The following is a 16,517-nucleotide window of genomic DNA, read 5'->3' as shown; positions in this document are numbered from 1 at the left end:
GGAGCCTTAAATAGGCAATTAATTCAACTGACATCACATGGACAAAGATAAAACCTTCTGGAGGAAATTGATGTGTTCTGATTGGTAATATAGCGCTTTTCTACCTTCAAGGAACCGTATTTTTCAGAGTATAAGTCGCACAGGAGTATAAGTCGCACCTGCCGAACATGCATAATAAAGAAGGAAAAAAACATATATAAGTCACACTGGAGCTCGGTCAAACTATGAAAAAAACTGCGACTTATAGTCCAAAAAATACGGTGCTCAAAGCGCCTTGACACTATTTCCACATTCACTCATTCACACACACATTCACACACTGATGGTGGGGAGCTGCCATGCAAGGCCCTAACCACCACCCATCAGGAGCAAGGGTGAAGTGTCTTGCTCAAGGACACAACAGACGTGACAAAGTTGGTAGAAGGTCGTGATTGAACCAGGAAACCTGAGGTTGCTGGCACGGCCACTCTTCCAACACCGCCACGCCGTCCCCAGACAGAAACAAAAATTTAGATGTTTGGCCACAATACCCAGCGATATGTTTGGAGGAGAAAAGGTGAGGCCTTTAATCCCAGGAACACCATGTCTACCGTCAAGCATGGTGGTGGTAGTATTTTGCTCTGGGCCTGTTTTGCTGCCAATGGAACTGGTGCTTTACAGAGAGTAAATGGGACAATGAAAAAGGAGGATTATCTCCAAATTCTTCAGGACAACCTAAAATCATCAGCTCGGAGGTTGGGTCTTGGGCGCAGTTGGGTGTTCCAACAGGACAATGACCCCAAACACTCGTCAAAAGTGGTTAAGGAATGGACAAATCAGGCTAGAATTAAGGTTTTAGAATGGCCTTCCCAAAGTCCTGACTTAAACGTGTGGACAATGCTGAAGAAACAAGTCCATGTCAGAAAACCAACAAATTTAGCTGAACTGCACCAGTTTTGTCAAGAGGAGTGGTCAAACATTCAACCAGAAGCTTGCCAGAAGCTTATGGATGGCTACCAAAAGTGCCTTATTGCAGTGAAACTTGCCAAGGGACATGTAAGCAAATATTAACATTGCTGTATGTATACTTTTGAACCAGCAGCTTTGGTCACATTTTCAGTAGACTCATAATAAATTCATAAAAGAACCAAACTTCATGAATGTTTTTTGTGACCAACAAGTATGTGCTCCAATCACAAATAAGAGTTTTAGAAATTATTGGAAACTCAAGACAGCCATGACATTATGTTATTTACAAGTGTATGTAAACTTTTGACCACGCCTGTATATATATATATATATATGCATATATATATGGAGCCCATAGAGGGAGTACCGGAGAGCGCTCCCTGAGGTGATTCCCTTGTTCTACTGGGGGACTTCAACGCTCACAGTGAGACCTGGAGAGGCATGATTGAGAGAAACGGCTGCCCTGATCTGAACCCGAGTGGTGGTTTGTTATTGAACTTTTGTGCTCGTCACAGATAGTCTATAACAAACACAATGTTCAAACATAAGGGTGTCCATATGTGCACTTGGCACCAGGACAACCAAGGCCTCAGTTCGATGATTGACTTTGTGGTTGTATCATCGGCTTTGCAGTCTCATGTTTTGGAAACTCGGTTGAAGAGAGGGGCATAGCTTTCTACCGATCACCACTTGCTGGTGAGTCGGCTCCGATCCTGGGGGAGGATGCCGGACAGACCTGGCACGCCCAGACACATAGTGAAGGTCTGCTGGGAAGCTCTGGCATAGTCTCCCGTCAGAGAGCGTTTCGATTCCCACCACCGGGAGAACTTCGGACATGTTACGAGGAAGGCACTGGACATTTGAGTCCACTGAGTCCTTCGTAACATCTCTATTGTTGAGGCAGCCGATTGGAGCTGTGGCCGCAAGGTGGTTGGTGCCATCTGTGGCGGTAATCCCAGAACCACCAGCGGTAAGGGATTCCATCAAGCTGAAGAAGGAGTCCTATTGGGTCCTTTTGGCTCATGGTACTCCGGAGGCAGCGGAGTTCCTTAAGGCTCTGGTTGCTGTGGGGCTGTCATGCTTGACAAGACTCTGCAGCATTGGGTATACATCGGGGGCGGTGACTCTGGATTGGCAGACTGGGGTGTTTTTTTCTCTATTTAAAAAAGGGGAACCGGAGGGTGTATTCCAACTATCGTGGATTCACACTCCTCAGCCTTCCCGGTGAAGATTCAGGTGTATTGGAGTGGAGGCTACACCGGATAGTTGAACGTCGGATTCAGGTGTAGCAGTGTGGTTTTCGTCCTGGTCGTGCATCTTTTTGAACAAATTTAAAAAATAATTTATGGAACATCATTAGTAATTTTTCCTGATTAAGATTAATTTTAGAATTTTGATGACATGTTTTAAATAGGTTAAAATCCAATCTGCACTTTGTTAGAATATAAAACAAATTGGACCAAGCTATATTTCTAACAAAGACAAATCATTATTTCTTCTAGATTTTCCAGGACAAAAATTTTAAAAGAAATTCAAAAGACTTTGAAATAAGATTTACATTTGATTCTACAGATTTTCTAGATTTGCCAGAATAATTAAAAAAAAAAATTTAATCATAATAAGTTTGAAGAAATATTTCACAAATATTCTTCCTCGAAAAAACAGAAGCTAAAATGAAGAATTAAATTAAAATGTATTTATTATTCTTTACAATAAAAATAAAAAAATACTTGAACATTGATTTAAATTGTCAGGACAGAAGAGGAAGGAATTTAAAAGGTAAAAAGGTATATGTGTTTAAAAATCCTAAAATTATTTTTAAGGTTGTATTTTTTCTCTAAAATTGTCTTTCTGAAAGTTATAAGAAGCTAAGTAAAAAAAATAATGCATTTATTTAAACAAGTGAAGACCAAGTCTTTAAAATATTTTCTTGGATTTTCAAATTCTATTTGAGTTTTGTCTCTTAGAATGTTGAGCAAAGCGAGACCAGCTTGCTAGTAAATAAATACAATTTAAAAAATAGAGGCAGCTCACTGGTAAGTGCTGCTATTTGTGCTATTTTTAGAACAGGCCAGCGGGCGACTCATCTGGTCCTTACGGGCGACCTGGTGTCCGCGGGCACCGCGTTGGTGACCCCTGGGTTAGAGTGTCCGCCCTGAGATCGGAAGGTTGTGAGTTCAAACCCCGGCCGAGTCATACCAAAGACTATAAAATGGGACCCATTACCTCCCTGCTTGGCACTCAGCATCAAAGGTTGGAATTGGGGGTTAAATCACCAAAAATTATTCCCAGGCGCGGCACCGCTGCTGCCCACTGCTCCCCTCACCTCTGAGGGGGTGATCAAGGGTGATGGGTCAAAATGCAGAGAATAATTTCGCCTCACCTAGTGTGCGTGTGTGACAATCATTGGTACTTTTTAACTCTATATTTTTGCTTTGAAGCAAGTTGCAAAAATTCCATTTAATAGGCTGGAATGGATTATGAACAGAAAAATAAATAATGATCTTGTAAAATCCAGTGTGTTACCTGCGCATGTTTGTTCCACTGTGCCACGTCTTCCACCTGTGCATCATCTCCAGTCCCCACTGTGAAGAGACCATGCTGGGTGATAATAACATGTAACAGTTGCATATTCAGTCATTGCGTTTACATCAGGGGTGTCAAACTCAAATACAGAGTGGGCCAAAATTTAAAACTGAACAAAGCCGCAGGCCAAGGTTGAACAAATTAACCTTTTAATAGGGACCCAAACAAGTTTTGCATTGAATATTGAACAAGCAAGGCTTATATAACTTTATAGTGACATGCAAAATCGAGTTTCAAATAATAATAATAATAATAATAATTAAAAAATATCAAAGGCATATCAAATACAATTTAAATACAAATTGAATGCCTCTTTTCTATTTGCAGCCTTCTGAGGTAAATATCAACATTAACTTTTTCCACAGGCTAATACATTTGAAAATAAAATAACAATGAATAAACCAACCATTCAGGACTTTAAACTGCTCAGTTTGCAACACACTGATCTAATCTGATGTGCCCAAGCCAGATACCTGGCATCTTTTCTTGGATGCTAGTTCATTAATGTCGGGGCTCAGGCTTTGAGCTGAGGCAACCTTCATTATCTAACGAGGGTGTTCATCAGTCATTATATCTCTTAGTCCACCCAGACCACAGTCTTGGGGGCGTGCCTTAAATGCACTGCCTTTAACGTACTCTACGAGCTATCGTCACGTCCGCTTTTCATCCATTCTAACATCGTTCAGACCCAGTCACAAGATATGTGCGGCTTCTGTACGCACACACGAGTGAATGCAACGCATACTTCATCAACAGCGATACAGGTTACACTGAGAGTGCCAGTATAAAAAACTTTAACACTGTTAGAAATATACGCCACACTGTGAATCCTCACCAAACAAGAATGACAAACACATTTCGGTAGAACATCCGCACCGTAACACAACATAAACACAACAGAACAAATACCCAGAATCCTTTGCAGCACTAACTCTTCCGGGACGCTACAAAATACACCCCCGCTACCACCAAAGCTCCCCCCCCACTCACACACATCTTGTAGCGTCCCGTAAGAGTTAGTGCTGCAAAGGGTTTGGGTATTTGTTCTGTTGTGTTTATGTTGTGTTACTGTCCGGATGTTCTCCCGAAATGTGTTTGTCATTCTTGTTTGGTGTGGGTTCACAGTGTGGCGCATATTTCTAACAGTGTTAAAGTTTTTTTATTCGGCTACCCTCAGTGTAACCTGTATCGCTGTTGATGAAGTATGCGTTGCATTCTATTGTGTGTGCGTACAGAAGCCACACATGTTATGTGACTGGGCCAGCACTCGTTGGACTGGATGAAAAGCGGACGTGACAATTTTCGGGAGGGGCGCTGAAGTTTGGAAGACTCCCGGGAGGGTTGGCAAGTATTAGAATTAGCGGTGAATGCGGTGTTACTGCGGCACCGCCGCAATATATAATCAGCGGGCCAGCTGTAGTGTTAATTTGATATCGCCTCAAGGGCCAAGTGAAATTACACGGCGGGCCAAATTTGGCCCACGGGCCAGAGTTTGACACCCATGATTTAAACAATCTCCATGAGTTAGACACAACCTCACAATTGTGTCCAATCCCCACACGTTTCGGACAGTCGTTTTCGGCAATCCAGTTCGTCCCTGAGCAGCGCTCAATCTCGCACATTGTGGCCCCAGTCTAAATATTTGTGTTCTATAAAGTTCTAGACATTCTGATTGTCTGTGAGGCCGTGAATATATCCTGACTGGTGATTGGATCAGCGCGATGAATGCAAGTGTGAGAGACGCCGGCTTCTTGAGTGTGCCACCCCCACGGTAAGCTAACCATTAGTGATGGGTAAATGACGCCTTAGTGCAGGGATCATACGGCAATGTTAATATTTGGTTACATGTCCCTTGGCAAGTTTCACTGCAATAAGGCGCTTTTGGTAGCCATCCACAAGCTTCTGCTTAAATTTTTGACCACTCCTCTTAAAAGCTTGAGGGCAGTTCAGATACATTTTTTGGTTTTCTTACATGGACTTGTTTCTTCAGCATTGTCCACATGTTTAAGTCAGGACTTTGGGAAGACCATTCTAAAACCTTCATTCTAGCCTGATTTAGCCATTCTTTTACCACATTTGACGTGTGTTTGGGGTCATTGTCCTGTTGGAACACCCAACTGCGCCCAAGACCCAACCTCTGAGCTGATGATTTTAGGTTGTCCTGAAGAATTTGGAGGTAATCCTCCTTTTTCATTGTCCAATTTAAAGCACCAGTTCCATTAGCAGCAAAACAGGCCCAAAGCATAATACTACCACCACCATGCTTGACGGTAGGAGTGGTGTTCCTGGGATTAAAGACCGCAACTTTTCTCCTCCAAACATATTGCTGGGTATTGTGGCCAAACAGCTCAATTTTTGTTTCATCTGACCACAGAACTTTCCTCCAGAAGGTCTTATCTTTGTCCATGTGATGTCAGATGAAACAAAAATTAAGCTGTTTGGCCACAATACCCAGCAATATGTTTGGAGGAGAAAAGGTGGGGCCTTTAATCCCAGGACCACCATTCCTACCGTCAAGCATGGTGATGGTAGTCTTATGCTCTGGGCCTGTTTTGCTGCCAATGGAACTGGTGCTTTACAGAGAGTAAATGGGACAATGAAAAAGGAGGATTACCTCCAAATTCTTCAGGACAAGCTAAAATCATCAGCCCGGAGGTTGGGTCTTGGGCGCATTTGGGTGTTCCAACAGGACAATGACCCCAAACACACGTCAAAAGTGGTAAAGGAATGAATAAATCAGGCTAGAATGAAGGTTTTAGAATGGCCTACCCAAAGTCCTGACTTAAACGTGTGGACAATGCTGAAGAAACAAGTCCATGTAAAAAAACCAACACATTTAGCTGAACTGCACCCATTTTTTTAAGAGGAGCGGTCAAAAGTTCAAGCAGAAGCTTGTGGATGGCTACCAAAAGTGCCTTATTGCAGTGAAACTTGCCAAGGGACATGTAAGTAAATATTAACATTGCTGTATGTATACTTTTGACCCAGCAGATTTGCTCACATTTTCAGTAGACCCATAATAAATTCATAAAAGAACCAAACTTCATGAATGTTTTTTGTGACCAACAAGTATGTGCTCCAATCACTCTATCACAATAAAATGAGAGTTGTAGAAATTATTGGAAACTCAAGACAGCCATGACATTATGTTCTTTACAAGTGTATGCAAACTTTTGATCGCGACTGTACCTCATGAATAAATACATATACAGTATATAATAATTATATATTTTGCATATATAAAAAGCCTGCAAAATCCTTTAAGGGCTGACTTATGGTGGATTCGTGGTACCCAATATTCCGTGACTATGTGTTAGGGATGTCCGATAATGACTGTTTGCAGATATCCGATATTCCGATATTGTCCAACTCTTTAATTACCGATACCGATATCAACCGACACCGATATCAACTGATATATGCAGTCGTGGAATTAACACATTATTATGCCTAATTTGGACAACCAGGTATGGTGAAGATAAGGTACTTTAAAAAAAAAAAAAAAAAAAAAAAGATAAATAAGTTAAAAACATTTTCTTTTTTTTGAGAGTTTGAGTTTATTTCGAACATGCATACAACATGATACATCACAATCTCCAGTTTCTCTTTTCAACATGTTCGAAAAGGAGTAGGAAGAAGCAGAGCTTATTTAATCCTACCCCTTTTCTTTTACATAACAGTTGCTAAAACTTTTGTTCACTTCCTGTTCTCAATTTATTCACAATATACTCCATAAGTAATCACAATAAAAATAAGTAAATAAATAATAGTTGGTGAAGTAAGTTACATTTCATATGTTGAGATAAGTAAGATTATTTTGAGAGTGAAAGAATGAAAGAATGGATGAGTTAAATAAATTCAGAATGTTTATCATGGTTCTTCTTCTTTGTACTTTGTAAACACTTTGAGTTTGAAGAGTTTCTTGAAGTGGATCATATTAGTACATTGTTTAATTGCTTTGCTTAATCCATTCCATAATTTAATTCCACATACTGATGTACTGAAGGTCTTAAGTGTTGTATGTGCGTACAAATATTTTAAATTACATTTCTCTCTAAGATTATATTTCTCCTCTTTTTTTGAGAAGAATTGTTGTATATTCTTGGGTAGCAGGTTATAGTTTGCTTTGTGTATAATTTTAGCTGTTTGCAAATTCACTATGTCGTGGAATTTCAGTATCTTTGATTCAATAAATAAAGGATTTGTATGTTCTCTATATCCAACATTATGCATTATTCTAACTGATCTTTTTTGTAACACCGTTAATGGATGAAGTGTACTTTTGTAATTACTTCCCCATATTTCTACACAGTAACTCAGATATGGTAACACTAGTGAGAAGTAGAGAATATGAAGTGATTTTTTGTCTAGAACATGTTTTGCTTTATTCATTATTGACGTGTTTCTTGTTACTTTATGTTGTATATTTTTTACGTGAGATTTCTGTTACGGCGCACGCGCAGTCTGATTCTCCCTCCTCTGCGGGAACACTTGGAGGCTTCGTCTGTGCGCACCTCGGGACACGCCCACGGGTGCGCACATCCAGGAACGCCCCTCGCGCGTCTCCGCCCTGCTGCAGCCACCAGCTGCAATCACTCGCTGGCAATCATCACACCTGGAACTGATGAGGGCGAGCTGTTTAAAAGACCAGTGGACCCTAGGATCGGCGCGGGAACTTAGTTTTCTCATGGTGTACCGTAAGCAACAAGCTTCATGCTCTCTATTCGTGTTTCCTCTCCGTGCCTTGATTTGTCCCTTGTCTTCTCCCGTGTCCCCGCAGTACCCTTCGTCACCTGGAAAGTGAGCTGTGCGTCTCACTTGTCCCTGGATCTCCCTCTGGACTCTGACTGCCTCCTTCGTTCCTCGACCTCTTGCTCGCCCCTGGATTCTGACGCCTCGCTCTCGCCCCAGATCATCTGCCTGCCCCCTGGACTTCCGCGTATCTCGTTCAACACGTTGGTAACACTCACTTCAGTTAAAATCTACACATAGTCTTACACCATTCCCTTTTGGATATAGTTCACACTCCATTTCCTTAGGTCAGTAGTATTGTTTATTATTATTTATATATATATATATATATATATATATATATATATATATATATATATATATATATATATATATATATATATATATATATATATATATAATGGTTAGAGATTGAACAATCACTTAGCCAGGAGATCCCAATTTCTAACTTGCCCTTTATTAGCCAAATTCTCCGAAAACACAACTGCTTTAAAAGTATTAATATACGCACTACCTTAACAGCTTGGTGGGAGTTTTTGAAAATAACTGGGTCCCCGCTCACTCCATGCCAATTTACGCCTATTTGGAATAATCCTGATTTTCTTTTAAACAAGAAGCCATTGAACTTTCCAACATGGTATGATAAGGGAGTCGGATGCCTTGGGGATATCATCAATGCAAACAGTTTTATCTCTTTTAAAAGTTTAATAACACAATATGCAATCAATCCTAATAAATTTCTAGAATATATACAAATCAAATCTGTAATCAGCGCAAGATTCAACAAAACAACATGGGAAACTAATCCTACGACCGTTAAATTCTTCAAAACATCTGCCCCCAAAGCTTTATCCAAATTATATGCTCTCTTATCAAAAATAGATAACACAATAAGTATTCCAACTTCTAAATGGCACTCAGACGTATCAACAAGCTGTGACCCAGAATTCTGGAAACAAATATGCCTCAATACTACTCGTTTGATTAAGAATCCAAATGTACGACTGATTCAGCTCAAAATACTTTACAGAATACATTACACCGGTCTAAGAATGTATAAAATGGGTTTAGCTGACTCTAACATCTGTGTACACTGCTCAGATAATAAGATAGATAATTACTTGCATTCAATGTGGTCCTGTGCTCCCGTGAGTAACTTTTGGCTTGGAGTGTGCGAGAACCTATCATTAGCGTTAGAGATTCCTATTCCCATCTCCCCCGCACTCTGCCTGTTGGGTGATCTCTCCGCAACTGATCTTGATATAAACAAAACATACCTCCTTATAAATGCGTTAGGCATCGCCAAGAAAACTATTCTCATAAATTGGAAATCAAAAAATAATTTATGTATAAACCTTTACAAAAACATTTTATTAGATTATGTAGTTATGGAAAGAATGTCTGCTGAATCAAACCAACAACTGACAGAATTCCGATCTCTTTGGGCACCGCTAATTAATTTTCTGACCTGACTCCCTTGGGGGCCGGGGCTGGGGCTCTGTCCCGGGGGTCTTGCTCCGTGGGTGGGGGGTCCTGGGTGCCGGGGGGGCCGTGTGCCGCGGGGTCGGGGGGCCTGGGGTGTGTTTCCTGGTTCCGGCCTGGCGGGCCGATCCGTGGGTGGTCTGGTGGCTGGGGGTGGGTGGAGGTGCCTAGGCCGGTGTTGGGGTGCGGGTGGGGCGGTGGGCGGCCGCCTTGGGTTGGTTGGGGGGGCTGTCCCTCCCGTGGGTGGTTGGGCGGGGGGTTGCGCCCGTGGGGCTGGGGTCTTGCCGCTGTCGGGCGGGGGTCGGCTCGTGCCCCGCTGGCTCCGGTTGTCCGTGGGCTTCCTCCTTCCCCTGGGGCGCGGGGCGGGGTCTGCCCGGGGTCGCCCTGCGCTGCGGCTGTGCGGGCCTGCCTGGTGCCGGGTTGGGGGGACTGCTTGCCTCCCTTGTTGGGGCCCCGGCGGTGCTGCCCGACTGCCCCGCGGGAGTCCCCCTCCTGTGTTTTACTCTGCCCTTATTTTTTTATTAATTTTATTTATTTATTTTAATTTATTTTATGTGTATGTGTATATATATATATATATATGTATGTATGTGTATGTATGTGTATGTATGTATGTATATATGTATGTATGTATGAATGTATGTATGTATGTATGTATGTATGTGTATGTATGTGTATATATGTATATGTATGTGTGTATGTATATATATATATATATATATATATATATATATTATTATTATTATTTATTTTTTTTAATCTATTTAATATATTTAACTTATTCTGTTAAATTATATATGGGTACGCGTGTATGTGGGTGTGTGTACGTTTGTATATATGTATGGTGAAATCTGTGTGTATGTATGTAGGTACATATGTATGTGTCGCTGCCCCGGTGTGTATTGCTGATCGCGGCGCCGGGTCTGCTGAGGTGCCGTGGCATGCCGGCTGTGGGCGCAGGGCTGGGCCCTTATGGCTTTTTGCCGGATGGGATGCCTGGTGGGTGGTGGGCGGGGGGGGCCTGGACGTGCGGGAGGGGCTGCGGGGTTTGGTGGCGTTGGGCACTGTTGGCGACCAGGCCTCTTGTTTATTTTTATTTATTTTATTTTATTTAAAGGGTTTATTTTTATTTTATTTTTATTTTTATTTTTATTTTATTTTTTTTATTTTCTTTCTATATTTTTTATTTTTATTTTATTTTTTATTTTTTTTATTTATTTTTTGTGTGTGTTGTGTATGTATGTGTTTGTGTATATGTGGGCTTATGTATATGTGTGTGGGTGTATTAATGTGTATATATGTGTGGATGTGTATGTTTATATGTATATGCATGCGTGTGGAAATGTGTGTATGTGTATGTATATGTATATATATATATGTATGTATGTGTATGTATGTATATGTATGTATGTATATATGTATGTATGTATGAATGTATGTATGTATGTATGTATGTATGTGTATGTATGTGTATATATGTATATGTATGTGTGTATGTATATATATATATATATATATATATATATTATTATTATTATTTTTTTTTTTTATTTTTTTTAATCTATTTAATATATTTAACTTATTCTGTTAAATTATATATGGGTACGCGTGTATGTGGGTGTGTGTACGTTTGTATATATGTATGGTGAAATCTGTGTGTATGTATGTAGGTACATATGTATGTGTCGCTGCCCCGGTGTGTATTGCTGATCGCGGCGCCGGGTCTGCTGAGGTGCCGTGGCATGCCGGCTGTGGGCGCAGGGCTGGGCCCTTATGGCTTTTTGCCGGATGGGATGCCTGGTGGGTGGTGGGCGGGGGGGGCCTGGACGTGCGGGAGGGGCTGCGGGGTTTGGTGGCGTTGGGCACTGTTGGCGACCAGGCCTCTTGTTTATTTTTATTTATTTTATTTTATTTAAAGGGTTTATTTTTATTTTATTTTTATTTTTATTTTTATTTTATTTTTTTAATTTTCTTTCTATATTTTTTATTTTTATTTTATTTTTTATTTTTTTTATTTATTTTTTGTGTGTGTTGTGTATGTATGTGTTTGTGTATATGTGGGCTTATGTATATGTGTGTGGGTGTATTAATGTGTATATATGTGTGGATGTGTATGTTTATATGTATATGCATGCGTGTGGAAATGTGTGTATGTGTATGTATATGTATATGCATATATGTATGTGTGTATGTATGTGTATATGAATGTGTAGGTGTGTGCATGGGTGTGGATGTCCGGTGGCTCAATTGGCCTGGCTGTGGATGAGTTGGGGTAGGTGGGTTGGTGGCCTCGGTGGTAGCCGGGGGTGTGCGTTGTTGTGGTTTACGGGGTCGGTCGCTTTTTTGTTTTGGTTTCGGCGGCCGCGGGTGTTTACGCTGCGGACGGGCGGTGGTGGTGATGGTTGCTGCGGTGATACCAGCGGTTGGCATCGCTGTGTTGGGTTGGAGTGGTTGGGAGACTGTGGCTGGTGTCTGTGCGCTTGTGGGGTTGTGGGGATGGCTGGCGTTGGCTTGCCGGCTGGTTTGGGGGCTGGCAGGCGGACGGGATGCATTGGCTTCTTCCCCCGTTGGGGGGCTCCTTCCCCTGGCCGGGACTCGTATGGGCACGTTGCTGTGTGGATGGCCGGGATGCGGTGTTTGCATTGGGCGTGGGGGCTGTGCGGTTTCTCTGCGTTTGGTTGCCGGTATGGGCTCTGCAGGGTTGGGTTGGGGCGGGCGGGGGCTGGCTTTGTTTGGCGGGGGGAGGGGCTCGCGTGGCGTCACGTTAAAGTGGTCTGGTGTGGGTCACGGGCTGTGGCGGGGGGTGGCGGCCTCCTGGCCGTAGTTCCTGGTTGTCGGCCGCGTGGACTGGGGGGATGTCCGGGCCCTCTACTCCTCCTACTTATAGCGCACACAGTCACACATATATAGGACTTTGGGGATTGTCCTGCGGGGAGGCATGGCGGGGGGTTGAGGATGCCTCCAATGGGGCTCCAGTCCTCCTTTCTTGTCCCCTGCTCGTCCATCCCTCAATCTTAGCTGCATATTAGACACTTAGGATTTGGGGGGCTTGGTTTGGTTGGGACCCACCATGACCTTGATGTCCCCCAATTTTAATCGCATTATTAGTTCCCACAAGCATACATATCTCACTCACGCTACAGTACACACATCAATAGGGACTGGAGGTCGGCTGTAACGGCTGACCTCCTAATTTTAACTACACAGTAGACACTCTGGGGGCCTTGTACACATGCATGGGGGGTTTGGGGTTCGGCGCACCCCTCATTGCCTCGTCGGCCGGCGGGGACTGCGGTCTGGTGGCCTGCCAGGCTTTTATTCATTTATTATTGTTATATATATATTTTTTTATTTTTAATGTATTTATTATTTTTATTTTTATTATTACTAATTTTTATTTTATTTTATTTTTTAAATTTTATTTTTTATTTTATTTTTTTATTTTATTTTATTTCATTTTTTTAAAATCTTATTATTTATTTGTGTGTGGCGTCGCGCGGGTCTCACTTCCTGTTGGATGGGGTCCGTGCCCGTGTGGCCCGACCTTGCGCTGTGGGGTCTCTGTTGGTGACTTGGTGTGGTGGCGGCGCAGCCCCCGTGTCTGGTCTGGATGCTGTGTCCCGGTTGTTTGGGCGGTGGTGTGTTTGTGCGGGTTTGGGTTGGGGTGGGGGGCCTTTTGGTTGGGGGGGTTGTTGGTGTCTCTTGTTTGCGTGTTGGCGTTCGGGCTGACCGGCGGGCTGGCGCCGGCTGGTCTCCGTGGCCCTGGTGGCGTGTGGTTGCTGGTCGCAGTTTTTCTTTGATCGCTTTGATTTGATTGGCTGGTGCTGGCTGTCTGGGGTTATTGCGGCTGCTGTTTCTGCTGCCGTTTGTTTGTGGTGTGGGCGCCCGTGGCTGCTGGGTCTGGTGCAGGGGTGTGGCTGATGTTGTGACTGGTGGCAGCGCGCGCGCGTGATGGCTGTCGGGGCTGACGAACTGTGTATATGTATGTATATGTGTGTGTATGTATGTATGTTTATATATGTGTATGTGTACATATGTGTATGTATATGTATATATGTGTATGTGTGGGTATGTATACGTGTATGTGTGTATGTGTATGTGTGTATGTATGTATGTATGTATGTATGTATGTATATTTCTGGGGGTACGCTCTGGGCCTGCCTGTCAGACGGGGGTCGACGCCTCAGGCTACTGCATCCGAACTGCGTGTCTGGAGCTCCTGGGTCCCGCTGTCCATCCCTTCCGGGTGCCCGTCTTGGTTGGGGCCTGTTGGGCCTAGTCCCTGCGTCTATTGTGGTAGCTTGGTGCTGCAAGGTATTCCGAGGTGCTGCGAGTCGGCCAGTTGCTGGGGTAGTGACCTTGTTTGTCAGCATGTCTGTGATCTTCTTTTAATTCTTTTTATTTTTTTATTTTAATTAATTAATTAATTAATTTATTTATTTTTTAAATATATTTTATTAATATTATTTTTTAATTTTTCCCCTCCCTCAGGGGGGGGGGCTCGGCGGGGCGGTTGCTGGTTGTTCCATCTCCATCGTTGGGGTCCCTGCGGGTGGGGTGGGTGGTTCCCGTGGCCCTGTGCCTGGGTGGTCCTGCGGCGGCCGGTTTGGGTGGGGTGGCCGGGGGCTGGCCTCGCCGCGCTCTCCGGGGGTGGGGGGTGGGCTCGTGGGTGCCCGGTTGCCGGTGGGGCGGGGGCGGTCTTCCCGTCCGGTTGCGGGGAGTCTCTGGGTCCCTCGGGCGGGGCGTCTCGCCTTTCTGCCCGTGTGGGGTGTGGTCTCTCGCTGGCTTGGGGTCTGGCTGTCCCCTGCTTTTCTCGTGCCCTGTCCTCTGCCGGGTGCGTCTGTCTGCGGCCTGCTGCTGGCCCTTGTGGGCGGTACGGTGGGTCGGGCTCTGGGGTTCCTGTCGCTGGCCGGCTTGGCTGCGTGGGGGCGGTGGTCCCTGGTTCCTTGGGCACCACGCCTCCTGTTTGTGGGTTGGGCTCTCGGGGGTGATGGGGCCGTGCTCTGGCTCCCACGCACTCTGGGAGTCGAATGTATTGTACATGCAAATTCACATATGCTCACATACGTACATAGGTACCTACGCTCCCACATACATACACAAATACAGTACATATTTACCTACCTAATGTTCGTACATCCACACGCACATTCAATATACAAACATACACATACTGTACATATACATTCACTGTACAAACACATATACACATTCTGTACATATACATTCATTGTACAAACACATATACACATTCTGTACATATACAAGTACATATGCATACTTACACTCATGCACATAATCACGTTTCATCAAACATATATTAACGTTGTTGCCCTAGGGTAAACTGGGTGTAACACATGGCACACTGACAAAGCTTAACCTATTGTGACTATAACAATCTACAAGGTTAATGTAGGTTGCTTCTCTTTCTCCCCCTCCATTTTTCTGCATTCTTTCGTATCTCAAGTTATCATTACGTATATGTATTGTTGCATTTAAACAACTGTATTGTTGATAATAAAGGTAAATTATTGGTATTGTTCATTTTCAATAGCGCTATTTCTATTGGTATTTGTATTGATCCATTTGTAGTGTAATAATGCTCATTGTCATTTCTGTATTATTTTTTTAATTTTTCGCTAACTGCTTATTTGCTATTACTTTTACCATCATATTTGTACATGTCATATTTGCTGATGTTGCTCTATTGTTGTTGTTGTTGTTGTTTGCTGTTGTTGTTTTTGTCTCTCTGTCTAATCCCCCTCTTGCCCCCACAATTTCCCCCTCTGTCTTCTTTTTTTTTCTCTTTCTATCCCCTCCTGCTCCGGCCCGGCTGCACTAAATGATAATATAAATACATTTAATAAAGTCAAATACAAATAAGGCAACAAGAGAAGTATCCTACACTTCTCTTTTGTAAAGTAAATCTGAACAGCCGACATGGGCATCTACATCAACTATATGATTTGCCTGAGAAGCTGGACAGGACATAAAAAAAAAAAAAAAAAAAAAAAAAAAATATATATATATATATATATATATATATTGACTATATATATAATAAATAATTGTATATACTTCCCCCTGGTGTCTGTTTGCCGTCACCTCCCCTCAGTAAACACAACAGTAAGTTCCCGCCAAAATTATTAAAGGACCTGATGACACAGTTCCTTAGCCCCGCCCCTAGTGACTTTCGTTCCGCCCCCTGTGAATTATTTTTTTTTTCTCTCTTTTTTCCCCATTCACTATGTCTTTTTCTTTTTTTCGCTCATCACGGGAGGATTTGTCTGGTCCTGTCGACATGTCGTGGAAAGGCATGTTTAGTAGCAATATGGGCAAGGAATAATTTTCTCGCCGCCTGGACACCCTCTTTCCACCCTCAGTGTCTGTTCCTCAGTCTACTGGAAGCGTCTGGAATCCGCCTTTGGAGGGGGGGAATGGTACCGACAGCCGTGCTGGTGAGGTAGCACAGCTGCGGCCAGCAAGACCGCTACCATCGATCTTTCAGTTTGCCTGGCCGCACCCACCAACCACGCTACCAGCACCTGTTCCCGAGCTAGCACCAGCCCCTCGGCTAGCGTCCGAGCTAGCACCAGCCCCTCGGCTAGCGTCCGAGCTAGCACCAGCCCCTCGACTAGCGTCCGAGCTAGCACCTGTCCCTCGGTTAGCGTCCGAGCTAGCACCTGTCCCTCGGCTAGCGTCTGAGCTAGCACCAGTCCCTCGGCTAGCGTCCGAGCTAGCACCAGTCC

General features: G+C 43.5%; 1 protein-coding gene across 2 annotated transcripts in view; it reads right to left on the bottom strand.

Annotated features, from left to right (window-relative positions):
* The window catches only part of soat2 (sterol O-acyltransferase 2), a 127,116-nt gene that overhangs the window by 78,625 nt on the left and 31,974 nt on the right, over nt 1-16,517 (bottom strand). For both annotated transcript variants that reach the window (XM_061937765.1, XM_061937766.2), the window contains exon 3: nt 3,475-3,533. In XM_061937765.1, the coding sequence (XP_061793749.1) occupies nt 3,475-3,533 (59 nt within the window). The remainder of the gene's footprint in view (nt 1-3,474; nt 3,534-16,517) is intronic.

The sequence above is a fragment of the Nerophis lumbriciformis genome, linkage group LG03, assembly GCF_033978685.3.
Source record: "Nerophis lumbriciformis linkage group LG03, RoL_Nlum_v2.1, whole genome shotgun sequence".
Taxonomy (NCBI): Eukaryota; Metazoa; Chordata; class Actinopteri; order Syngnathiformes; family Syngnathidae; genus Nerophis; species Nerophis lumbriciformis.
The sequence above is the reverse complement of the archived record's forward strand: the minus strand, read 5'-3'. Positions and strand labels throughout refer to the sequence as shown.